Source organism: Rhipicephalus microplus, chromosome X (assembly GCF_043290135.1).
Source record: "Rhipicephalus microplus isolate Deutch F79 chromosome X, USDA_Rmic, whole genome shotgun sequence".
Taxonomy (NCBI): Eukaryota; Metazoa; Arthropoda; class Arachnida; order Ixodida; family Ixodidae; genus Rhipicephalus; species Rhipicephalus microplus.
The window spans coordinates 178541117-178567896 of NC_134710.1; the positions used below are offsets into that span (position 1 = coordinate 178541117).

The 26780-nt window shown below is 43.5% G+C and overlaps 1 protein-coding gene across 3 annotated transcripts in view; it reads left to right on the top strand.

Moving 5' to 3' along the window:
* The window catches only part of bsk (mitogen-activated protein kinase dJNK), a 99345-nt gene that overhangs the window by 40610 nt on the left and 31955 nt on the right, over window positions 1–26780 (top strand). For all 3 annotated transcript variants that reach the window (XM_075878286.1, XM_037428653.2, XM_075878287.1), the window contains exons 6-7: window positions 14472–14637; window positions 17613–17684. In XM_075878286.1, coding sequence (XP_075734401.1) covers window positions 14472–14637; window positions 17613–17684 — 238 coding nt within the window. The remainder of the gene's footprint in view (window positions 1–14471; window positions 14638–17612; window positions 17685–26780) is intronic.

Sequence of the window (26780 nt, forward strand, 5' to 3'; positions counted from 1 at the left end):
TTTGTTGTATCCGAAAATTTGTTGTGAAGGTATATTCCAAACACTATGTATATTATCAGACAGTTCTTTATTTACTTTGTTATATCCGATATTTTGTTATATCCGGGTTCGTTATATTGAGGTTTGACTGTAATGGTAGGTGAGGACCACTGACGTTTCATTCCAAGAACTGTTCACTTTCCTTCTTTATGCCCGGAAAGCTGGAGATTTAAGGCATGTCATTATGAGGCATGCCAAATGAATGGAAAGCTGTGGGGGCAAAGATAACTGCTCTGTGTTACTGCGCCAAAGTAGACCTTGATAAACTTCTTTCGGTTTCAGTTTCGGTGTGACAGATGCATATTTCATGCAGTTCATTTATTCGCATGTGTTCCTTGGTTGTTTGCGTTGAACCACGATAACGGAGTGTGCAGGCATATAGACGTTTTGTCCCCTACGCTTAATTTGTCTGTCATGCTGTGTCGTCCACGAATGACGTGAATATTATCAGTGCTGCAGTTTTTAGGGCATGCACTGTTATTTAAACTCATCTAGAGCTGAAAATTGACACGTGTAGCGGGCTTAGATAGCGCCGCCAGAGCCTTTGCATTCTGTGTCATCGTTTTTAAACGCTCCGTGAGAAAGACCCATAATTTTGTTACACTTTGGCGGCGCTTATCACGCAACGCAAATTTGCAATTGGCGGTTGGCACGTAAGTGAGCGAGGTTCATCAGCAAGTACAGTGATGGAAGTGCTGCTGTATGCTGCTACAAATTGCAATACTTGTTATTAACGGCTCCGAATGAGCATTGAGGGAACTAAGAACTATGAAGTTAAACCGTGTGACTATCCAGCAAGCCTAAATGACAACAAAAACAAGCTGTATACAGGTAAGCCTGCATATATCGAAATAATAAATTCCCAAATAAATTCGTTATAAAGAGGATTTCGTGATATGCAGGTTCGGTACAAAAATTCGGAAAATGAACACGCAAATTAAACAAACAGGGGGACTGAAGGCAGAGCTAACCCAAAACACTTATTTTACAGTAAAAACCTGCGTTATTATTGCGATAGCAATTATATGGACACTTTCCGCTGGTTTTGCCGTCGCTGCCATGTTCCGTAACAAGTCCAAATTGATAACATGCCTCCGCGCATCGTAACTTTCACGAGCGGGTAAAAGCGTGCATGTGCAGCTGAAGCAGAAATCAAATATGTCGGCCCATCTCTGTCGCCTGGAAAGTGCATGAGATAACATCTCCCGCGTGTTAGAACTGCCGTCGAATACTTAAACAGAAAATAAACCACCCATCTTGTACGAGCATGAAACAATGCAGGGGGGGGGGGTCGTTTGAGTGTGCTCGAATAGCTATAATGAACTTGGATTTTAAGGGCGGTCGCAATCGCTGGCGTGCTTGCTATCTCGGCGAGTATCAGTGTGGTTTCAACGCGAAGGGACAGTGTGAAAAGAGCACTTCTCCCTGGAACGGCCGTATTTGCTCACACCAGTGTTTTGTAGGAGATCCGCGATATCGGATTCAAAAGAGTTGGCTGCCAGCCTTATTTATTACATTACAGTTTGTTGCCAGCCTTAATTATAACATTACAATTTGTTGCAATCGCGTTCATCGCATTTTATTCAACGCGCCGTTGTGTTACCAGAACTGATAGGCTAATCGCGAAAGCTACCAGCCTGCGAACTCGTGGCGCGGCGCCTCTAAAGATTCGTGACCGTCACTGTGGTCTCGGAGAGTTTCCATCAGGGCCTAATCTGACATCCCCTTGGTGGTGAGGACACAGTTGTCCGAAATAAGGTCACAGTTTCACTGCAAGGGCGAAGCAATGAATGCTATAACAACAACTTGGAATGTAACATTGAGAACAAAAAGCAGATCGAAACGTTCAGCACGCTGCTCACGCACAAATGACGCACTAAAACAACATACACAGGACGAGAGCAGACTAACAACGTTTACCGCTCGACCCTTGACGCGCTGTGTAAACAAAAACGAGGCATAATACGTAATCATAGGTACAGATATGAGTGCGAAGAAACAAGTGCCCCAATTGTTACTTCGCTCTGTTTGAAAAGCGCACTCCTTGCGCAAACGGTGCCTGTCCAGTGAGCGGAGTGATCTTTATGCGCCCGTCAACTGAACGCAATTGTTCCGATCAAAGTTGAAGGCAGACAATTCTTCCCACCGAAGGATAAGTGTGTGCACAAGCATCTAATCATAAAATATAGGAGAAATTGATGTAACCCCTACCCCCTGCCCTTTGTGGGGCAAAGTACGCGTGGGAAATAAGCGCGCGTCTGCGCATCGTGACGAGCGGGGCCACTGGGCACCAATCACGCACAGCTTTTTCTTTTTCTTAACTTTTCAGGTACTAATAGATATACGGTGAATTACGGCGGCAAAAAACCAGCTGAGACTGTCCATATACATAATTTCTATTGCAATAAAAAAAAGGAAAGCTGACGTCTTCGGGTGCCACGCCAAGCGCGTGCAGTAAATGTATGCAAGCCGCGTGGCGTCGAAAATGAAGAGTGAACAACATGGACACACACTGATATGGCGGAGAACTATTCGGTAAAGCGCTCTCCGTATGCAGTGTTGTCCAACGTATGTGACGCTAACTAAAAGCGGGGCACTGCCAATGCGCAAAAGTAGTTATATTTTTTATTTTGGAGTATGGGGGGAGGGGGGCACACCCACGCATGCGATCGCGGCAGCGAGAACAGCATTGCTCGTGTGGTGCAGGCCCACCTGCCTATCTCACGCGGATGTGGTCCGCGTGCTCGCCGTCGCCTCTTCACTCTTCGGCGGCGGCGGCGGCGGTGGAGCTGCGGAAGATACATGCACGTACCAAAATGCTAAAATGCGGGGCAAAATTTCTAGATTGTCTGTGGGGAAAATTCGTTATATTAAGGTTATCTCCCGCTGTTACTTTGTTACATAGAGGTCGCAAATACATGTGCTTCTATGGCGGAATGGCGGGGAATATAAAAACTTCGTTATATAGAGGAATTCGTTATATGGAGGCTTATTATAAGCAGGTTTAACTGTTCTGTCATGTAATATACAGCTTGTATAGTAGCTATATACTAGAAAATTGAGAATGCTACACATACTCGCATTTTTTATGCATATCTGATATAAACTCAAACCTCGTTATAATTTAAGGTGGTATAACGAAATAATGGCTATAATGAAGTAAATGAAACAAATGAAAGTAAATGAAACAAATTTTGCACTTCATGCAAAATTTGTGTTCTTTTTGGTGATGGTTTCTTTGTCTTTGCAGATGTAAACAATTTGTATATTTTTCGCGCTTGTACTTTGTGATGACTGTCAATTCACTACATTTCTGTTAATGTACCACCTGCATGTACAATCTGTACGCCCACCTGCTATGGTCTCGGAATGAGACTGGCAGTATTGAAAATAAAATAAATAAAATAAATAAAAATGAAATTCCCCTTGAAAGCTTCATTGAGAACCATGCATTTTAATCCTCATTGTAACGAAGTGAAATTGACCGGTAAATGGATATAACAAACTAAATTAGTCTATAAAAAAACAACGACCGTAGCGTGTTAAGTATATCGTTGTTTTCTGCCAATTTGACGCTCGTTCGGCGCGGCTCTTTCAAAACTACCACGCCCACCTTACAGCAACGCCACGCGCTGCCGAGAGCCGTCCTCCTCACCCAGCCAGCGGAGAGGATCGAGGAAGCGCTCAGCGGGTCACATGACGAAGAAGGGGCGTCACGGTGCAAAGCGATTTCCCTCTCTGCGCCTTAAAGACGATGACAACGACTGCGTCTCCGCTGCTACCCTCTGCACCGAGAAAGGAGGACTCTCCTCAACAGCTTTTTTTTCCCTCGCTCTCCGCGCGCAGCCTTAGAAAAAGAAGGGTCTGTATGTGCAGAGACGGAAAAGGGAGAAGCGTGGCACAGGCGCGTCGCAGATCGGCATTTGAGAGAGAGCAAACAATCCGCCACCGTCTTTTCTTTCCTTTTCTTCTTTTCCTTCTTCGCGCACAGCGTTGAGAGGTGCCGCCGCGAGATTGGGCATGGTAATGAGAGCATTTTCGGAGCGCGGTATGTTCGAATCAACCGTCGCAAGTGCTTGCGCGTTTGAATTTAGCGTGTTCGAATTAACAGCGTTGAGAGGTGCCGCCGCGAGATTGGGCATGGTAATGAGAGCATTTTCGGAGCGCGGTATGTTCGAATCAACCGTCGCAAGTGCTTGCGCGTTTGAATTTAGCGTGTTCGAATTAATGAAGTTTGACTGTTCTTATTTTCTGTCGCACGCGTGGTCGCGTAGTGGTACATCGGACCGCAAGGCGGTTTCCTTCTTTGCATGCTTATAGGTGTGCGCCCATCTGAGCATACATTGCCACAAACTGTTATAATTGATTTAACGAAATAATGGATATAACGAAATGATTGTGGCTCCCCTTCAACTTCGTTATAATGAGGTTTGAGTTTAGTCGCCATTTGTACTTTACAAATGGACTATATTGGTGAAATGCATGTGCGACTTCAGTCGTACTAGCCACTGCTGTGACAGCTTCGATATGTGACTGATTACATTTGGCATTTTCATCAGCTTTGACCACGTTTATATACAAGAATGAGCATTTTCTGATTTTTGAAAATTTCAATGTGGCTACTTTTGCATAATATGAAAACAACACTAACTTGGTGCTTGAAGATCATGCATGTGCCTAATTATTATTCTTGCAATTTGTAGTGATTATTATATGTGAAATATGTTTATTAATAAATAGTATATATAAGAGGCTTAAATAATGCATTAAACTTCAGGAGTCATTTGAAATATTGTGCTATCTCCTACAAAAGCATTCAAGGCTGCTCCAAAGCACCATTTTTCCTGCCCCTGAATCTGCTCCAAAAGTCAAAATGTCTGTTCCATCACTGCAAGTACAGAATGTGTTTGTGAGAGCCTGGGGGCACACCAAGACGCCTGATAAATATACTGGCTGTTTCTGACATGGCTGTGAAGATTTGATTGTTTGGGCGGAATAAAGAAGAGCGTGGATTCTTTTCTTAGACTGCCCAATTTTTCTGGTGATTTCGCGACCTCTAGAGAGTCCGAAAAATCGGGCAGTTGACTGTACTACTGATGAAGGGCAGGGGGTTACTGTAGTGACGACGAGCTGCTTTTGTTTCTGCAAGCAATGCACATTCTGCGTCTTCGTGGTACATAGGTGGTCCTAGTCAAGCATGTAACAGCAAATAGCAGGGCAGCGTGTTTCGATTATTGTCTAATATAAGAAAGCGGTACACTTACCACGCACCAGCAGTGCTATGCCATATACCCTGCTGAATAGGTAGCTGAAGGGGGTTATGCTGATGGGGCTGTCAGTTATGAGTCATACTAGTGGCATTGATAGCACCTTTGTGCTTTTCTATGCTTATCTGTAAAAGCAACACCACACATGTGCTAAAGTGCAAATCATTGGTTAGCCAACCTCTAAACTAACCGAAATGGGGCAAAACGTTTCATCTATGGCTTATTGGGGCATCGGCCTAACCACAAATTGAGGGATGCAGAACCAGGTGTGTTTGTCGACGGGTGCCATCTCTCGTTCATTCTTTTACAATGCTTATCTGTAGTCATTGCTGCAATCTCCCAGAAACTGAAATCATTGAGTTACTGGTCTCTGCACTTACTGAAATCACAGAAGACCTTTTGGAGTAGAATGCGCGGTTAGGAGGAGTTGAGGGATGTTGTTAACATTTATGCGACAAAAAGCTGTGGTGGTATACACTAGCCAGTGCTGCTAAAGCTGAAGTGGTCAGTGAATACGTAAGTCTGTGAGGCTCAACTAGGTATTCTTTGCAACTAAGTTTTATCCATTGTTACGATTGACGTGGGTACATATTTAACGAGGGCTTACTGTGTACAATGGTGTGATAATTATTACGGTAGGCCTTTGAACTCTTTGATCTTTATTATCTTACTTCAGCTAAATAGTTTCGATTGAAATTGACTAGGCTTGTGTGAATAGTCAATTTTAGATCCGAAGTGAATTCAAAGTGAATAAGGATTTCGGTCGAATAATTTCGAATTGAATTCTGATAGTCTATATGACATATAAAAAAATCGGCATATTTATTATGACTTAACTAACCTGCACAATATTTTTTTAAAATTCAAATAAGGCCTCAGTGCAAATGCCATTTTTTTGTTCAAAGGAAGTTGAAACAACTTTTAGTAGTAGCAGGATTTAACTTTCGATAGAATGCAAGTGATAACCTGTAAAATATGTCACATTTAGAATTTACTAAACATAGAGCATATTAGCGGGTGTAACAAGCTTTTAAACTAAAAAAAAGAGTTGATGTAAGGGTAATATGTAAAGGGTAATAAGTGATTTCTGAGCTGGTAGTGCAATTTGTCAAGAGAACGGAAAGCGATTTTCAGCTGACTAAGGGAATTTTCGACTACGTTTGCGCAATATTATTCGGCTCACGTGTTCTTGGGATCCTCAACTATTGATCGGCAGCGTTTTCTGACCATGCTCAAAAAGTGTTGCAGGGCCCCTTAAACTTTGAAGAGAGGCTTCGCGGCAGTGCGAGTTTCTTTTGGATAGGTGCTTTCACGATTTAGCACTCCTATGATGCAGTGAAACCACCTTTACAGGAGATTACGTGACAATTATTAATAATCTATTCATTCATTGCGAATACTTTGAAATTTTCAATAATTTAAATTCGAGTCCAAGCGAATTCGAATATAGTATTATTCATTTGATTATTCAAAGCATTCGAATATTCGCACAAGCCTAAAATTGACATTAAATATGAAATGCTGGCACTTTACTCTTTGCTTAAGAAAAGTCACCCTACTGTGCGCACAAGAGTATGGCGTATTAAGGAAGCACCATTTTTGCACACCATGGAAGCAGCTAGATCATAAATCCCAGTGCAGTCGACCTGATATGAATTTGGTTGGGTTATGTAAAATTTTGGTGTTATGTTATGGGTTTGGTGTTATGTAAAATTTTTGTGATACAAAATGTATGTTTCTGAAAATAAAAAAAGAAACTATTCATGCAAATTTATTCATAGCTTAAGTATTGGTGCAAGATGGTGAATGTTTTTTGGGACGTTAAACCCTACAAATCAATCAAATCAATCAAGATGGTGAATGTTGGGTGGTAGCCGAAGGGTCTAGCATGCCCAGTTTCATATCCCTCTACTGTAGGAAAAATTTTTACAGCGAAAGCTGTTATGAGATCACAACGCGGGTCTCGTGCAGCGCCGCCGTTGTCTGCCGCTGCCGGTGTCCACAACCACATTGCACGAAATTACAAAAAAAACCTAGTACCAATGACACAGTGGAGCCCTAACCCGGGTCCGCTGGGTGCCAGCCCAGTATTCTATCACTGAGCCACGCCGGTGCTTGGGACTTGTTGGCAAACTTGTCTTAGGCAGGCTTGATGTCGGGAAAGCAATCGCATTAATACGACTTATAAAGCGTTTTAAAACAGCGAAAGGAGAAGTCATCGTACAATGCAAATAGCGTGACAAGTGGGTCGTCCAATGCTGCAACCCATCACAAAAGCTTGTCTTTGTTCAGCTATTAACTGTGGGCAATACCCACTTCAGGCATGATTCCTCATTGTCGTCATGAACAACTGGCACAAAATCCCTCGCAATAGTTTCACAGATACCACGCTTCTCAGAAGAATGACGAAAAATAGCACAACGGATGCCGGCCTACTGCCCTAAAATTTTTATTATTAAGGCCGTAGTGGGCACAAAGCAAGTGTGCTTGCAGCAGTTACCCAATGAGTGTTTAGAAAAGACTCTAAAAGGATGCTCTTCTAGCTTTCGCTGCAACCGTGCTGTGCTTTCCACGCAGGCCTGGCGTTTTTAAAACTTTTTTCTCTGCATTATGGCATGGTGGTAGTGGTGAAACAAAAATGTCAAAAATGGGCACAATTGTAGTTTTGAGTGCTTAACTAGTGTCGCAGAAAAATTTCAGCTTGCAGTATACAGTCGCATACAATCTACGGTCACTGCAATAGATGTCGGTGTGTGTAGATTGCTGGGTCTGATTTTGGGTTTTATTGAAAGCATTTGATGTTTCAAGACCAAGACCGAGCAGCAACAAGCTTGTTATCTGTTTTATATTTTTTATATAGTACAGTCGAACCAACTTATGATTCTGGCTTCAACTATATATCATTAATAACACTGAGAAGCGCTGGACTGTCGACAATAGTGTGTTTCTATGATGAAATGACCTGCTTAGAGCAATGTGCGCATGCTGCATCATCAGTTATAACTTTGAATTTTTGCTGTTAGGTGTCTGTGCCGAAAGGTAATGGAACACGTAATAGTTATAGAGAATGGAGAACAAAGTGAGAAATTCAAGCCGCTGAATGCACGTTCACAACCCCAGCACCTTTTAGGACTTGTGGTGTGCTTCACTGCATACCGGCGTGGCATTGCGGCAGAACTGGCCTCCGAAATCTATTTCGGTACAAGAGTGGCAATGGCTCCTGTTAAAACATGCAACTGAGGTAATAAGTTGAAGCTTCAGAAGTGGTCATAAATTGACTGTATGGGGCTTGTGGCAGTCCCGTTAAGGTATCCAAAATTTCACACGTGTCTGAGAAATTGGTGGCTTCATCATCCTTATTATGTATCTCTCGTGGTATATTCTTTTCAATATTATAGTTTTCTCAGCAGCCTGCTGTCCCCCTGTTTTGCTTCTTTTCGTGTAACCCCTGCATAGAAATTATCGAAATTATCGACTTTAACAGTGAATTTTTCGTAGCATTTGAGTATTAAGTGGGTCCAACTATAGTACTACAGTGAACCTTGGTGACAAGAATCTCGCGGGACTACCGAAAATATTCTTATCACTGGAAAGAATGGAAAATTGGCATGTGTCAAAAGAAAGCTGGCGTGCATTTTCATTTATTCAGGGCCACAGTGACATTATAAAGAACTTTGAATGATTGTCATTCAAGTTTTTCGATGCCGCGAATCATACTAGCACTCCCACATATACTACCTGTATGCACATGTTTAATTAATGAACCAGGTATGTTTGACCAGCCACAGCAGTAGCCCTTTCCAAATTTTAGCATGTTTTTTTTAAGACACCAGGCTACTGCAGCGAAAGTGATGGAAGAAGGGCTTTGACATGATAGATAAAGGCCACAAAATTTCAGAACCACAGTCCTATCTTGTGATGTTGTTATCATGGGGGTGTTGGAGATGTTTTTTGTTACATTTACAGCTGTGCCTACACAAGTGCAACCTAAACAGTCAGGCATATTCACATTGTGAGGCCTGACTCCTTTGCCAAAACTGTACTTGCCCTCTTTCAGTGCTCATCCGCCTTTTATAGGATGTATGATACACGAGGCAGGCATGTGTAGACACAGTACAATGACAGCAGCCCACATCGACGCGTTAGAAGAAAAAACATGACGTCAATGCCCTCTGTAATCTAAACGAGAAGGCATATGGAGGCACATTAAAGCCTCAACAATTCACGCACACGGTCTCAAGGCCGCGACACATCTCTGATAGTTCATTCTAACCACAAGAAAAGTGGTTTTATTACATTGTGATTCTGACGATTAGCTGGTGTTGCACGCAAGCCCGCGCTTGTGTTCCCCGCACTTGCGCAAGCTTGGCGCGTCTTCCGCGATAGCGCAGACAGCACCTCTTTGTACTTGGGTGGTAGTGTACGTTTATATCAAACGTCGCGTGGTAAAATCAGTTTGCAACAACCGTACTCCATTACATTGCAGGCCAATGGGCCTTGTCCAGGACCAATGAGAAATTCGTATGAGCCGTGATGATACGACTGAGGTTTCACTGTAGTGGAGAAAGCTCCAGACCAGTGGTGTAGCCAGGGGAGCGAGCACGTGCAACCCCAATTTATTTTTTATGCCTTTGTATACAGTGCATGAGATGGCACTCAATCACACTTACCTTCCTGACCCTCATGATAAATCAAGGACATGCTGACCCCCCCCCCCCCTTTCCTCTTTCTTACACAACAAATTTCTGCCAATGTCACTGCTTCAAACTGATAAGCCATTTATATTCTTCAGACTCCTTTAAAAGGACCCTGAAATGGTTTTCTGAAGTTTTGTCAGCATTTAGGCTGAAGCATCATCAAATCATTCGCACCACAAATTTAGTGGCACGCCATGTACGAAGGCTGCTACGGACAATTATATCTATACCCTCCTTCTCACCCCTGCTTTGCTTCCTCAACTTGTGAGACACACTAACATCCCTAGCAATCGCAGCGCTCTCATGAGCACACTCAATGGCTTGAGATTTGCTCACTCACCGCCTTAGAGATTGCACACCTACAAGCTGTGCGCAATCTTGAAAACTCTAGCCCAGTGTGCCTGGCAGCACGCACACCATCTGGCAGCAGAGACAATCATTGTGGAGTGGTTGATATTCGTGGCGACAGGTGCCGCCACTCTACCAGCTGATCTTACTTCCGCGCATTCCACAGCCAATCAGATCAGGAGCCTGGGTGACATGCTACCAGAGCATGTTTACTGTGAATGAGCGGTTGAAAATGCGTTGTGCTAAGTCACAACGACCTGCAGCGATTCGCAGCTTTAAACCATTTTCATAAATTACACAGCTTACGCAGAGAGCTTAACTCAGTCTCTGAATGACCCTTAGGACTTGTCTACTGGCCACATGTGTTTGTACAAAACTGTCAAAACCGTTTCAGAGAGAGAGAGAGAAAATAGAGAGGAAAGGAAGAGAGATTAACTAATGAGGAAAGGGGGAATAATAGAAAGGAAAAAGTGAAAAAAAGAGGAAGAGTAAGAAAGAGATGGATATAAATAGCATGAGACTACACTGCATGGTCTCGCGATGGTAGTTCACAAGTGCTCGTGAAGTTCGGTAATCCTCAAGAAGCACAAGAGAGCTTTCGTGGCTCTGCGGGTAGATGCGATTGTCGGCCAAGGTCCTAGGATCTTCTTCTCTGTGAGTGGTTTTGAATTCAGGTGATGGAGCTTGTCTTTGATACCACGTCATTGAGTCCGGTATGATGGGCACTGGCATAGAAAGTGCTCTCCTCGCATGTTCTCAGGGTCCTCGGAGAATAGTCCGCATTGGAAGAATTTCTGCTTGACTCACTAGCAGCAGAGGAATGGGTACACGCTTCCATAGCGTCAGCAAACTGCTTGCGTGAGCGCAAGGAAGAAATCTCTATGGTTGTGCGCGCCCGTCGGAACATCAAAACGAGTGAAAAAGCTATGATACGTCTTATCATCAACGAGACGAAGTTAGTTTTTCAGAGTCCCGAAAACAGCAAACGCAACTATCACGGTGGTGTTTGTGTAATTTAGCACTGCATGGAAACATGTTATCACACTTTGGGGAGAAATAAACGAAACGGTCACGAGGGGTCACCCTTTGAAAGATTAGAAAATTACTATGCCTCTTTTTCTTTATCTACTAAGCTCTACTTATCACTGAGAAATTTTTTTCTTTATTCAGAAATACCCTGCTTTGTCCGAAGGCGTGTAAGCGGGGGGGGGGGGGGGGTTACAGCTTTGAAAAAAAACAAGTCTTCGTTAAGACAGCACGCTTAGTCACAAGACAATTGATTCCACTCTTGTACAGTGTGAACAAAAAAAGAATTAGCATAAAGGTTTGTTCCAGTCCGGTATTCTTGAATCTTAAGGTCATGATCAGACCTTCTAGACAGATAGTGCGGTGGTTTAAGGTAAGTGTCTTTATTGATGCCAGTCTTCTTATGGTATATCTGAAATAACAATTTCAAACGCAATTTTCTTCTGCGAGAGCAGAGCGCTTCCGATTCCAGCTCGTTTTTCATTTCAGTCACCTCGCTTATACCGACTGAGAACGAACCTTGCCGCTCTGTTCTGTATTTTCTCGATCAGATCAATCAAAGACTTTTCGCGCGGATCCCACGCACAACATGCATATTCCAAAATCGGGCAGTCAAATGAAATATACGCAGTACTTTTTAGGACAGCAGGGGAGGATCTCAGATTTCGTTGAATGAAATTTAGGGCTCTGGCAGCTTTTGCAACTACAGCATGCACATGCGCATTCCATGAACAGTCGCTCGTAAGTGTTACACCCAAGTATTTATACATTGATTGATGATCAATGACTTCACCATTCAAAAAGTAACGCACTTCATCCTTTTTCTTTTTTTTAGTAAAAGACACGTGCACACATTTTGTCACATTAAGTTGCATTTCCCACTTATCACACCATTGCACAATTCGGGTAAGGTCAGCCTGCAATTCAATGCGATCCTGTTCATTTTTTATTTTTCTGTACACAACTGAGTCGTCAGCGAATAAACGTATTCGAGAAGTAATGCCATCAGGAATATCATTAATCTAAACTAAAAACAGTAGCGGCCCTAAAACGGACCCTTGAGGGACACCTGATGTTACTTCCATCGTAGAAGAAGTAGTACCATTGAGTATGACACATTGTCGACGCTGTGATAGATAACAGGCTATCCAATTCAGTACTTTCTTATCAATATTTGCCCTTTCGAGTTTGCGAAGAAGCAAGGGATGGCACACGGTGTCAAACGCCTTTCTGAAATCTAAGAAAACACAGTCTGTTTGACCGTTGTCATCAACCTCGGACACTAAATTATGGTAGAACTCAATCAGCTGCGTTGTGCAAGACAGGCCCCTGCGGAAACCATGTTGATCATCAACTAATAATTTATGTTGAACTAAGTGTTTCATTATGTCTTTATAGAAAACGTGCTCTAGTATTTTGCAGGGAATAGATGTTAATGAAATAGGTCTATAATTGTTGGCCTCTTTTTTGGAACCATCCTTGTGAATGGGAACCACGAAAGCCATTTTCCAGTCCTCAGGCAGAACCCTAGCAGAGAGAGATTTTTCGTATATTAGGTAAAGATAAGATGCTATTGGCCAGGCACAGCGCTTCAACATGCGTGGGGAAATACCATCTGGATCAGGGGCCTTAGTTTCGTCTATATTTTTTAAAAGGGATTCGATACCACTCACACAGAGTTCAACCGATGGCAATAATGGCTGAGTTCCCAGAGGTGGCTCTGCCAGCGTAGATAATTTCGCAAAATCCATTTGAGGTAAAAATACGGAGTGAAAGAAATCATTAAGACACTACGCTTTATCAATATCGCTGGACAAGATCTGACCATCACGGAAAATTTCGTTTACTCCGGTTGAATCAGCTCCACAGTTTCTTGCGTATCTCAAAAAATGCTTTGGGTTCGTTTTTATACTTTCGTTTAGTGGATTGAAGTATTGATCCTTTGCGCTACGAACTTTAGATTTGTATTCATTACTTATCTCGACTAACTTGGTGTACTGATAACTACTATGGGTTCTTTTAAATGCCTTGTATACTCGTCGTCTTTTCTTTATTAATCTAAAAATCGCTGGTGTCACCCATGGCTTCTTGCACTTTTTGAGTTTAACTGCGTTTGTAGTTGGCACATACTTTTCCATTAGTTCTATGACTTTTGCTTTAAATAGAGACCACAGTTTTAAAACATCGGCGCTCTCGGTCGACGTCTTTTGTTTGCAGTTCCTGAACTTTATTTTCGAGCTGTTTGACCACGTTTCCATGCTGTTCTACCGTCTCGTTAAGAACTTCAATCTGTCCTTCAGCTTTGCCCAATTTATGATTTATTTCAGAGAGCATACCTTCATGTTTTGCTAGTTCTTCCTGGATAGTATCTAGCTTCTTCATGATGCTGTTCTGACCTGCCTGCAAACTCTTGAGCAATTCTAGTTCAGTTTTACTGCGGGCACCAGGATTTATTTCTACATATCCGGAAAGCAACAGTAATAGAATCAAATACAGTACCCGGTTAGCAAACAAACGGAATCTTCTATGGCGAGCACGTTCTTTCACTCGTTTGCTACAACTACAAGCAGAGCATGTCGTCGTGGGAGGAGCCGGCAGTGCACAAAGTAATCTACGTACATGAAAAGAGCAGTGTTCACTAACCTGCAATACCAACATAGGCATTAACTGCATGTCGGCCAGCGTGCCGGCTCCAAATCCCACGAAGGCACGTAGTTGTGCGCTTAAATAAGGTTGCACATGGTCACGTGGCACTTGATACTGGTGAGTCTCCGCCATATCACTTTCGATGCAGACCGTATCGCTGACGTTCCTGTCGTCGAAGATGGCTGGCGATTCATTGGGGTAGTCCCTTGCAGCCAAGAGGCACGATGTCGTTTCCGCAAGCGCCTTTGGAAATAAAGGGATCACCGCCCATTGACCGAACGCATCGAAATCCAAAGCAGCTCGGAAAGCGGCATTATGTGTGTCATTACAAGCGATTATTATGTGTGTGAATGCATACGAGTTTTATTGCTGTGAAATTTGTATGCATGTAAATTTTCTGATATTGCGTACCATGGAGCCTCATGGAGCCATTATATTTCATGTGCAGGACTTGAAACCTAGCAACATTGTTGTTAAGTCGGATTGCACGCTGAAAATTCTGGACTTTGGCTTGGCACGAACTGCAGGGACAACATTTATGATGACTCCATATGTGGTCACTCGTTACTATCGGGCTCCTGAAGTCATTCTTGGCATGGGCTACAAAGAAAATGGTGAGTCTTGTTTAGTGGTTTGCATTCATTACAGGTCTTGAGAACTTGTAATGTTATGGAAGCAGGTTATTTGTGTGACACACAAACACAGTTGTCTCATGGCACAGTTGTAGACAGTGTATATAACAGTGAGTGGGCTGTCCTGCATTGCATAAGCTGAGGTGATATTTATAGACTTGCAAGGTTGATTTCAGCCAAGTAGGAAAGTGCTTGAAGACCATAGTTTGTGCGTGTTTGCAAAACAGCCTAATATTTATTTTGCCGGTTTAATTGACATGATTGATTGGTTAACGAGTTTGCAATGTTGCTTTTACGAGTAATATCCTTAGTCGTTTCACGTTTAAAAGAACATACAAGCTGATACTCATATAGGTGGTCAACTCGGGTGATTTTGAACCTCGGAAATAGATCGCACGTATGTTCATTATCGCATACCTGCCAAGTCTCCCGGACCTTCTGGGAAACACCCGGACCTTCTGGGAAACTCCCGGATAACAACTGTTTTTTATGTTTCTGCAGTGAGCTGGAAAATATTCCGGAAATTGAAATTTCTGTGCATAATCTGGCTGTTTTGCTGAAAATATTGTCCAATCAGATCTAGGTTTTTTTTCTTAGTGAAACTATAGTACTTTCGCATTATAATTTGAACGAATTAGAAGTCGTTGATGCAAATCAACATGGGAATCTCGATTATGCAAATTCGCAAAGTTCTCCAGCCGAGTCCCACTGTGTCGAATGGGCTGAAATTCGTATGTTTTGAACACTTTGGCGCATTGTGCCGTGTGATACGCTGTTTGCTTGGAAGCTTCAAAAAGACGCGCGCGGCCAATGAAACCACGGTCACTCTTAAAGAGCCAGTCAATAGGCTCACATTTTTTTTACTCCCCCCTAAAGAAGCTCAGCTATTCATAGAGTAGACCACAGCGATCACGTTTTCCAAATATTACAGCGCTGCACAGAGCCTCCATTCGAAAAATATTCCTGCGCTCCTTTCCTATGCTTCACCAATCTTTTCACGCGCTGTGACGCAAAGTCGCCGATCGGTGACTTGACATAGCATGCAGCTCATTGATTGGTCTAAACCAGTCACGATGACGGGCTACACCTCCCTGTGAGGGGAAGGGTGGAAATGCCATGTGAAAATTTGAAACCAGTTGAAACCGATGTTCTGAACCCGGTAACTTCCTTAAAGGGACACTAAAGCAGCAGTGCCTTTTGCGCCATTGTTTGCTAAACTTGTTTACGTGCGCCATCTTGCACCGAACCGCCCCATTGCGCCAAACGTGTTTTATCAGCAGCGTACTTCGCTACAGCACACGAATTTAGCCGCAAGATGCGACAGCTATCGCCCCGTGCCTGAAAACGCGGGTAAAACATTGTGTTTTCAGTTTCTTGAAAACTGTTATAGTTTCAGTTTCGTTAAGGCTGTGATCGCTCGAGCAGCAGCTGCGAACTTCGATTCTGAGGGCGTAGTCGTGACCGCTGGCATACGCGCTAACTTGGCAGGTATTAGAGCGAATGGCTGTGGATTCTTCCACATGCTGCACTTAATGCGAAGTGACTGCAGAAAGAGCATCTCCTCCTGGCATGGCCATATTCTGTTAAATTAGCGATATCAGATTAAAAAAGAGTTCGCCATACTTCGTATTTCTTTCGTAACTTGATGGCAGCATGCTCAAAAAAGCGAGTGTGGTGTCTGGTTCTTGGAACAACCTAGCAAGAACAGCTACATGACTGCTCATCGAGCGCACACGCGTTTTCTTGTTGATTTCCCAGGTGTGCTCTGTCATGCGGTGCTTATCGATTTGGCGATCGACACTTGTGCATTCAGGTTTAATAAATGGGCAGTTATACATATAAAAAAGTCTCAGCTTAATCACAAAAGTAAAGCAATGAACGCAATAGCAATGAATTTTGGATCCGATCCCTACAAAACGCTGGTGTGAGAGAGCATGGCCACTTGATGAGGAGCAACACTTTTCGCACAGTCCCTTCGCAATGCTAGCGCAGCATGCAAAAGTGTATGCGTTCCGCTCACTGATGGTTGCCGAGCTGGCACACATGCCAGCGATCGCGCTATTGGAAGCAAAGTTCACCTCAGTTGTTGATCAAGCGCCACACCCTCCTTCCACTCCCTCCTACCCCCCACCCTCCTCGCGTCTTTTCATGCTCGTTCGACGGGGTGGTGCGTTTCCTCTTTGCTCCGACGGCAGACCTTCCTAGTAGGGTAATGTTACTGCAAATTGCTCTCCGAGTGACAGAGAAGGGCCAGCTCATTTGATCTCTGCTTGAGCCGCATTCGTCGCGTGGGGTTATGTCACCAATTTGTACTTTATATAGAACATGACGGCAACGGCGAAAAGTGGTCTAGAGTGAGTGCTATTGCAGTAATAAGACTATTGCACATTTCATTGTAGCTTAGTGTGTGAAAAATGTAGCATTGGACAAATGTCGCTTTACAGGTGCTGCGTAACAGGGTTACATCTGCTCGGAACATTCCCTCTGACTGCTCGAAACTTGCTTAAAAAGGCCTTTCAGGCTGCTTTAAGTTGCTCCAAAACGTCTTTCTTGATTTGCCAAGCCTGCTTTTGTTACAAAAGGCACTTTTGCCTGCTCCCAGGACTACTCCCAAACCCATGTACCCTGTTCCATCCCTGGTGTACTGTTGTCAATGGATAATTTGAATTCAAAGGAACTATGGTGAAAAACCATCGTGGTGATGAATTAAAACCAAAGCAGCATGCTGTCACACAGTTCGAATGATTGCATGTCAAAATGTCTAATGTTCTTTTATACATTGTCTATTTAGCCATTGGCTCCAGTGGCCACTCGAGCTTTCCAACTTAGCCAGCATGTCCAAAATATTTGTTAGAGAGTGTACATTAGAAATATAAAGATTGTACAAAAAAAAAAAAACATTATTGTGACACCTAAATTTGGCTTCACAATTATTTTCTTCTCTTTTCTTGTTGCAGTGGACATCTGGTCAGTTGGCTGCATAATGGGAGAAATGATCAGAGGTGCAGTTCTCTTTCCTGGCACAGATCGTATCCTTTTTGCCTATGTTTTGCCTCCACACTACTGCAGCTGTTGTGCAAATACTGATCAACTAAGCCAATAGGCATAACACTCGTCATTCCAGTGAGGCGCTGTACTATATGCCACACTATGTTGAGCGTATTCTTGAATACTGTCAGTTGATGAGACAGCCCTAGTCTCCTGGAAACCAAAGGGCAGCCTTTCAGCTCATTTGCAAAGTACTGTTATATTAAATACTTTGCACCATAGCATTTTACCGAATTTTCTATAGTGCTGAACACGTATTTTAAAAAATGACAATTTCTCTCTCTATTTTTATATGTGGTGCCTTTATAGCAAGTCTTGTAATTATGTTGAACATCAATAGTCTAAGGTTGCAAAGAGCTTAAAAAATAATACTCTCTATGTAACAAAGTATTTTACTTTTTCTGATGGGAAGACCATAAAACCCCATGTATTCATACCTAAATTAAGTGAAGCGTGTCTATCTGCAATTTTTCAACAATGAAGTCTCACTGTTGCCATGGAGGAAAAGCGAGGCACAAAAGGTAATATTCTGGTGCCAGTGGTCATATGGTTGAGTTGCATTTTCTGCTAGTGTATTTTTCAAATCACTCACCATACGACAAAAAGATGTCGCCCAAGTGGAGCAGTCTGTACTGGCAGCTTCTGCAGGCTAAAGGGTGCACCTCAATGCTCTCCTAACATTTGGAGTGTCGTACAAGGAGCATGTGTAGTTTTGTGTTGCATCTGGTATAGCCAAGTTCAGGCTGCAGTTGCATCTGTCATAAGTGTCGAATCGCATAACAGCTGCATTGTTCTTTACGTAGCTAGTGACCATATATGTTCAAATTGATCTTTTAGGTACGATATGTTTTTTACGACATGCCAATCACCACTCTGAATGTGCGTTGCACCCTAGCTACTATTGCACCCAGCAAGGTGCGTAGGTTTCGCCATGGCTGGGCTGGTTGGGCTAAAGGGGAGATGCGACGAACGCTCTGATTACTGCACAAGTTCCTGCCATCTAGCCCGACAAACCAACTGCACAGGCACGCTACTGCACAGTTTTCAAGACCACACATGAAGATGCGGAATGGAAGGAGGCCGGAAGCCCCGCCAACAGAAAGTGAAAACTGAAACTGCTTTGCCCATTGGTCGTACGTAACGGTAGCATCAATAGCTGTCCTAAATGTCTGAGCCCTACTAACACTTACCCTCCAAACGTTACATTATTTATGCTAAATGCAACGTCTGAATAAGCTCATTACCTTGCGTTTATGCAAACGATGATCGCTGAGAATCTGTAAGTAGCATGAAAAGTCAAAACATAGCTTAATCCTAGCTCATCATATTACTCACTGCTCTGTTTCTGCGCTGTGTAGTTATGTATTCTGTGTTGTGTGTACAGTGTATCAGCATCCTCTTTGCTGTTTTTGTTATCAACATGCGTCAAGGGAAAAAGTCACTAGTCACAGACGTAGTATCACTAAGCACATTGGGCTCTCTCATATCTTGCTAGTAGTTGGAGGCATATGTGGGCAAACTCACTCATGAGTCGACTCACTCAGACTCAGATAGAGCTGCGAGTCTGAGTCAGTCCGAGTGAATTCGGCTGAGGAAACTTTTGGCGAGTCTGAGTCCGAGTGAGTCCAAAGCGCAAAATATATTTCTCGACTGAGTCAGAGTGAGTTCCACTTTCTTTTGCTGACCTAATGTCCTATCTAGTCATCTTCAGCATTACTATCAGCCTTACCTGCATTCACTTTTACACTCACGGCTATGCACAGGTGTTTCAAAGCAGTGTCGTTCATACACTGTTTCAATATTTATTAATTAGAGGCGTGAATTACATAGGGGGCTGTCTTGACCTAACCCCAACAACTCTTCAAGGGACTTTCTTGATAATTATATCTTATTTTCAAGGGAATTTCTTGATTATTATATCTTATGCTTCGTCTTTTCCAAGAAAAATGACATTACTGGTTTGGAAGCATTCGGAACTCGTTTTCGAAGATACTATATATGACGAATACCAAGAAGAGCACCGATGACGTGAGATATTGGTGCTAAAGAGCATTGGCACTACGGTCGAATAAGCTAATTCTAAGCTGACGGACTCATGAGTCGACTGACTCAGATGCACTCAGACTCAGATCGAGTTATGAGTCTGAGTGAGTGATGTTTGGCGAGTTTGAGCGAGTCCGGATGAAGAAAATTTTCGTGAATGTGAGTCCGAATGAGTCAGGCTTAGGGAAATTTTCGGGAGTCTGAGTCCGAATGAGTTCAAAGCTCCAGATACGTTTTATGAGTGAGTTCGAGTGAGCTCCACAAGTTTTCCCTTACTATGGTTGGTGGTGAAAATGCTCGAAGCCAGTGTGCTTAGGTGCTCATTAAAGACCCCAGTAGCCAAAATTTCTGGAGCCCTCCACTGCAGTGTTCCTTATCATCATGTCAGGTTTTTGGGACATTAAACCTAATCAGTTATTATTTCTAGAAATGACAAATGTTTGGCAAAATGATGTTTTTGACAAAGCTACTATAGTGGAACTTAGTTATACGTCTCTTGGTTTTGCGACAACCCGCTTTTTACGAGAGATTAGTTTGGTCCCGGGAATATCCCCATAGATGGATTAAAAACCTTGGTTATACCACGCAGTTTTACGCTGACCCCGCATCCTACGACTTTCGGATTCCGTCTGAAGTTAAAAATAACCTTTACTCGCATCGAATGTCGGCCAAACACAGTATAGACCACGTATAACGTTAGTCACGAGAGTTGCGAATATTCGCACTATAAGTAGTACTGCACTATAACCAAAAGAACGTTTTTCAAGGGTCGCACTTGCGCAAAACGTGTTGAGCATGCAGCTTCGCGTGTCCGAGAATCAAAACATGCAATTCGTGCTTGCTAACATTTAAATTTCTGAATGTTAAAAGAATTATAGTCCAAAAACACGCGTTGCCAATGAAATGAACGCAAAGGGGGGGGGGGTGTCTAACAAATGAAAGCATCATCGCGGAAATTCGCCGACTACCAGACCGCCTCGATTATGCGCATTACACAGAAACCAGGTCGAATCACGTCCAGAATTTGACACGTTGAAAGACGCCAACCATTTGATTTCACGGGCGTGCACCCTATTTAAGACATCGCGATCGAATCGCGATCGAATCGCGAACCAATATATGAGCACTACACGTGTCGCCTTCGTTTTCATTGAACGATATGTTTCCTTTCCCATCAGTGGCCACCGCAAAGAGCTTCGTTAATTCAGTACTAAACCGCAACTTAGATTCACGCAACTGCTACCGATAGAAGTGCAATCAATGCCGATTAGGCCTAGCTTGCCATCCGTTTGATATGTTGTCGCAAAAAACTTGTTCGAAACGTGAGGATTCGGCGTCAAAAAGATCGCACTATCCAGGGAACTAAGAACGGCGTGCGTGATATGAAGTTCGCATTCGCGGCCAGGAGATCAGCAACGAAGGTTGACAACTCGCCACGTTTACGTACGACAGCGTACTGGCAGCAAAAGTGAAAGCCTGCGTCATAAAACCGAAAAAAGGTTTTCAATATATGGATGAGGAAGCAAACGTGATATATGTTGCAAGCGCGATAACGACGACGTATTTGCCGACAAAAAACTGTTAAGCGCATGTAGTTGATAAGGACGGGATCGCATGTGTCACGGGGTGCAAGGTTCTTCATCAATAGCCGCTCAACTTTGACGCATCTGTACACTGATTGAACCAAGTGTAATGTGACTTTTATAATAAAGAAACAGCATATGCAGTCGCTTTTTGTTTTGTTCTGGCTTTTTAACGTATGGTTCTTGTTGTGCGTTCATATAACTGGCCATGAAGAAACAAAAGCAAGAGTTTGCTGGTATGGTTTTATTAGACAGCGTTTCCAGCTAGGTGAAGGCTTAAGAACTGCGAGCGTATTTTACGCAGCACTTCTTGTGTTTCTTCAATTCATTGCTTTTGCTTTCAGCAATTGATTTTTGTGGCGCAGAGTATATACACCTGACAAAATTGATACCTAAGTTTTATGCCTGTTCGCTCGAGTCACAATAAAAGTTTATAGGAAAAGCCTCAGTGGTGAGCTTCGGCCGTGTTTTTGGTCACCCTGTGGTATGTGCGAGCACACTCTTCATCGGGATTTTCCGAATGGTCTACATCTCTTCTGGCACTCGAATTTGTATGTTTCTACTCTAAATAGTAAGCCTTTTAGGTTTTTCAATGATTCAGTAAACCACCTCAGACAGAGTTTCATCAATGACAGGTAGCATGGTATACGTGATACACTTGTCCCAGTTCTTTGGCTGCTGTATAATGAACTTTTGCTTGGCCCATATCGCTGACTATGCAGCAATTCTTGTTTTAACAGGAATTTGCGTCCAATAATGCTGCAGTGGTGAGCAGGAATGCTGAAGTATCACATCATTTCACACAACAAATCTTTGCCGTCGGAACCCAGTGACATTCAATTTGTCGCCTCCGGCCGTGTATTTTAGTTGCATGCATCGAGGCATGTATTGCTGCACTGGTGCCTGAAATCAACAGCTGTTCTTTGTTACCTGTGCAGTGTATGTTGTGCTCGTGACCAAACATCTATCTTTGCTCAGCCAGCCGCGCATTCCGGCACTGAGTGTCACAAAGAGCAGATGGCTAGTGTGGCAGGACTTACCAACAGCCTGAGAACTTGAGCGCTGTGCTGCGCTGCAGGGGACGCGAACAAGTGAGCCTGGGTTTTAGTGAGAGATAGAGCTGTTGAAGGGGAGAACGTAAATAACGGCCCCTGGTGAATGCCTTATTTTCCCGAACCATGACAGCACGCTTCGTGCCCCCTCCTTGTTGAGTCACAACACGAAATTCCTTTTCAGTGACCTGCATGTGTGGAATGCTACTTCTCAAGTCGACTGCTGTAGAGTCCGGCCTTGCTCACATGTTAACCCTATCAGCTATGCACTGTGTCACCAAGTTTCATCTTTTGTTAAACCACCAACATTTGCTGCGACAAAGTACGGAGTGCCATGTGGCTCCTCCACGTGGGAGTTAACATGCAATGAAAATACAAAAAAAGAAAACAGAATAATAAGATATAATAAAAAAGGCACGTGCACACTATTGTAACTCCTGTGGAAACTTCATGGAGAACAACGAAAGGAAAAGAGCGCACTTCGACTTCACCAGTGAACATGGGCAGTTCAAGCGACAACGACTTTTACTTTATGGAGGTGTGCGACTTCTTCAAGGAGCTCGGCAATTTCTTCCTAAAGAATGCTCTTATGCTTGTTGCAAAGATCCTTAATTTTTACGTCCCAAAAGAAGCGTCATTTCACTAGTTCTGCAGTGGGCAACTCGCTGAAGGCAGCGCGAGACATTTTTGAGCCGGGGAGTGAACGGATGTCGTCTGCTACTCAGTCGGACCGAGTTGTTTCGTGGAGGCAGTTGCTTGCAGCGTGCGCGTTCACTCCTCGACTCTGCCCCTGGCGTTACGTGTCATCCGTGTCACTGGTCGCTCTGCCGCATCTGCCGTGAGCGAATTTTTCCAGCTCTGCTGATATTCACTACAGCGTCCAATCGCCTCTGTAGAAACCTGTTTTGGGCTTGCGCAGCAACTGCCGCTCCGCTCTTGGAGCAATATCGCTCGCATATAAAACAGGCTTTACTCAGCGAGCCCGCGGTCTTTTTTTTTTTTTTTTCATTTTATTTACCTTCCCATCGCCCTTCGTCCATTCACTCCATGTCCCCTCGTCCTCCGTAACGACCTCGTCGTTCACTTCCCAGTGGCGCACCCAGCGCTACTCTCTACCGTGTTTGTCACAAACAGTTTCCGGCAACCGCATCATAACCGGTCTTTGATCTTGGGGTACTGCGCAATAAGCGGGATACGTATACATGGGATTTTATGGGAGGGCAAACGGGAGTAGAAAAAGACCGCATTGTAAGCGGTTCTGCGCTATAAGCGGTTACGATAAAAATAGTCTACACTGTAGTCATGAGTGCGAAATATGAACTTGCGTTCCCTTAGGTTGATAATGAAAAAAGTAGACATTGGGGCTGGATGCCTTCTTAGAATGGAAAATTTATTCTCCTGGCAGTTCATTTGCTTCTGCATACAGCTCGATCGCATGCGTATGCAGGGTCGTTACCTAGAAAAGCTCCATCCAGAGCAGCTTCCGCTGGCCGAAAAGCTCATTTCTAAGATTGTGGTATATTCATGTTTTCGGTTTGTGGAAACTCTTTGTGGTCGACGTATTACAGCTGATCTCCTGCCTTGGTTTGTGGTACTCGCACTCACAAGCTTGGGCATGCAAACGGGCGTGACGCAGCTATTTTCACTGTTCAAAATAACTTACACGTCATGTCAACATTCATTATAACAGCCGGACATCACTAGTAGCACTTTACAAAACAACAAATTACAATGAGCACAGCTCAATCGAGCACGAAAGCATTCTGCGCTACCTCGTGAACTCGTGGTTTGTCGCAATTATGTGATGGCGATGGCACTGTGTCTACCTAACTCTTCTGACGAGATGCTATTGGTAACACGGTTTCAGTTTTGTTTTTACGTGCAGGTCATTTTTGGGCTTGATTTATGGGGAGCAAGATGCGTATTGAATTCCATTTTTCAAAGCTGAGAATAGACATTTGCTCGCACTTGCATTAACTGAGTGAAGCTGCCATTGGCAAGAATAATTTATCTACCTTTCTTGGAGAAGCACAAGATCATGTCGTGGACATATTCAGGTGGTCTGTTCCCATTTTTTTGTGCAAGGCTGAGTGTCACTGCCTGTATTCTTAGTTTTTCGATTACAGGACGCCCAGATTATACGACAGTTCTCTGTGGTCCCCTGGAAGTCGTATAATGGGGGTTTCATTGTATCTCTTAAGCTGTATCCATCTGTGAGAAAGAAAGAGGTCACTTGAGAGCTCACATTATGTGATCCTGAACTCAAAAAAAAAAAAAAAAGGGGTATTCTAGTCTCTGAAGGGTAAGATGAATTCCTAAAAGAAGTAGTCTGAACAGGCACCTTCACCACAAATGAAAGTTTTATTTGGTGACGGCACTTGTGCCCTTTAGCAGCTGAAGGGTTTCTTTTGGAACTGCTTGCAATGACCAGCCACACCACAACTGTAAAGTTGTGTAGATGTTCCACAATAAAACTGACGTAAAAGACATTCGTTGATCCAATGTATAATACGTTTTCAATTAGACATCCTGCATTTCTTATGGCAGCTGTGAAGACTTAACAAGTGTGTCATCAAATCTCAGATTCAATGAAATTGTTGTTTTTACTCTATTGAAATGAGTTTTCTTCCCCCCCCCCCCCCCTTCCCGTTCGACTAATATTGCTCAAGCATTCTTATGGCACTTGCTGTGGAAAAAAAGAGCCTTTTGGTGTCCATGCTTGGCATATAAAGTGACATGTCACTGCAGTGCCGACAACTGATAGCGTAACTGCTTGTAGTGCAGGACCAGCTACAGTGACGTCTTTATGGGCTCCTGTTTTCACTCCCATAGAACCCAATGTATACGCATACCGCTTATTGTGCAGATCCACAAGATCAAGGACTGGTTATAACGTGGTTGCCGGAAAATTTTTGTGACAGATGCAGTAGTGAGTGCGCTTCTGAACGGATGTGCGCAGCTGGGAAGCGAAAGACGAGGTCGTTACGAAGGAGGTGGAGATGTGGAGTGAATGAATGAAGGGCGGAGGAAGAAAAGGGAAGAAAAACCGCGGCGTGCTGTGCGGGCTTGCCGAGCAGAGGAGGACGGTTGCTTAGGTGACGGATAAGCCTTTGTACCGATGTTGCTACAGTGTACAGTGAAATTTCGAATATACCTCCCTCGGTTTCGCGAAGACCCGCATTTGACGACGAATTGGTTTGGTTCGGTAAAATCCCCATAGAAATGATATATTAAAAAATGTACAACGCAGTTTTACGCCGACCCCGCATCAAACGACGACTTTCATATTTCGTCTGAAAGAAAAACGACACTCTAATCAAAAGTCGGCCAAATATTCATGAGTGCAAAATATGAACTTGCATTCCCCTAGGTTGACAATTAGAAAAGTAGAGAGTGAGACAGGATGTCTTCTTAGAAAGAAAATTTTTTTTCTCCTGCAAGTTCATGTACTTTACATATGCCTCGATCGTGCGTGTACGTATCCAGGGCCATTACCTAGTCAAGCTCTATCCATATAGAGTAGCTTCAGCTGGCCAAAAAGCTGATATTTTTGCATTTTCGGTTCGGGGAAACTTTTACTGGTCGACATACAGCTGATCTTCTGCCTCTGTCGCACTTGCAGTCACAGGCTTGCGCACTCATAAGGGCGCGACACAACTGTTTTCACCATGCAAAATTACTTTCATGTGATGTCAACGTTCATAATAACAGTGGGACTAGTTGCACTTCAAAAGCCAACAAATTATAACGCGCACAGCTCACTCATGCACCAAGGCATTCTATGCAAACTTGTCTGTCGCCATTATGTGATAGCGATGACACTGTGTCTGACTCTTCTGGCGAGAGGCTGTTGGCAGCGTGGTTTCGGTTTTGTTTTCATCCGCAGGCAATTTTCGGATTCTGTTTATTGGTAGAAATATGTGCATTGGATTCGATTTTTTTGAAGATGAGTACCCAGTTTTTGGGCAAGGCTACAATCTTTGGACTGGCTATAATTTTAGTCTTTAGGTTATACTACTCACGGGTTATACGACGGTTTAGCATGGCCCCTTGGAAGTCATGGTTTCCACTGTACTAGCGTTGCACCGGTTGGGTGCTGCTTAATATGACATGTGATCTCATGTTCATTAAGTTTCCTGTTGGGTAGAACATCGTTATCGATTTTACTACAGATATCGCGTTTCCTACCTCGCCCGTAAATTTAAGTTTTACAGCTTTATAACTCAACTTACGCCTTGCTGCCGTTTCGCTGTCTTACATAAGCTTGGCTAGCTTTTGTCGTTCTTGATTTCCTGGCCGCGAATGCAAACTTCGTATCGCACAAGCTGTTCTTGGTTCAGTCCTTGAATGCGATCTTCTCGATGCCCGATCTTCATGTCTTGGAGAAACTTCCCGCGAC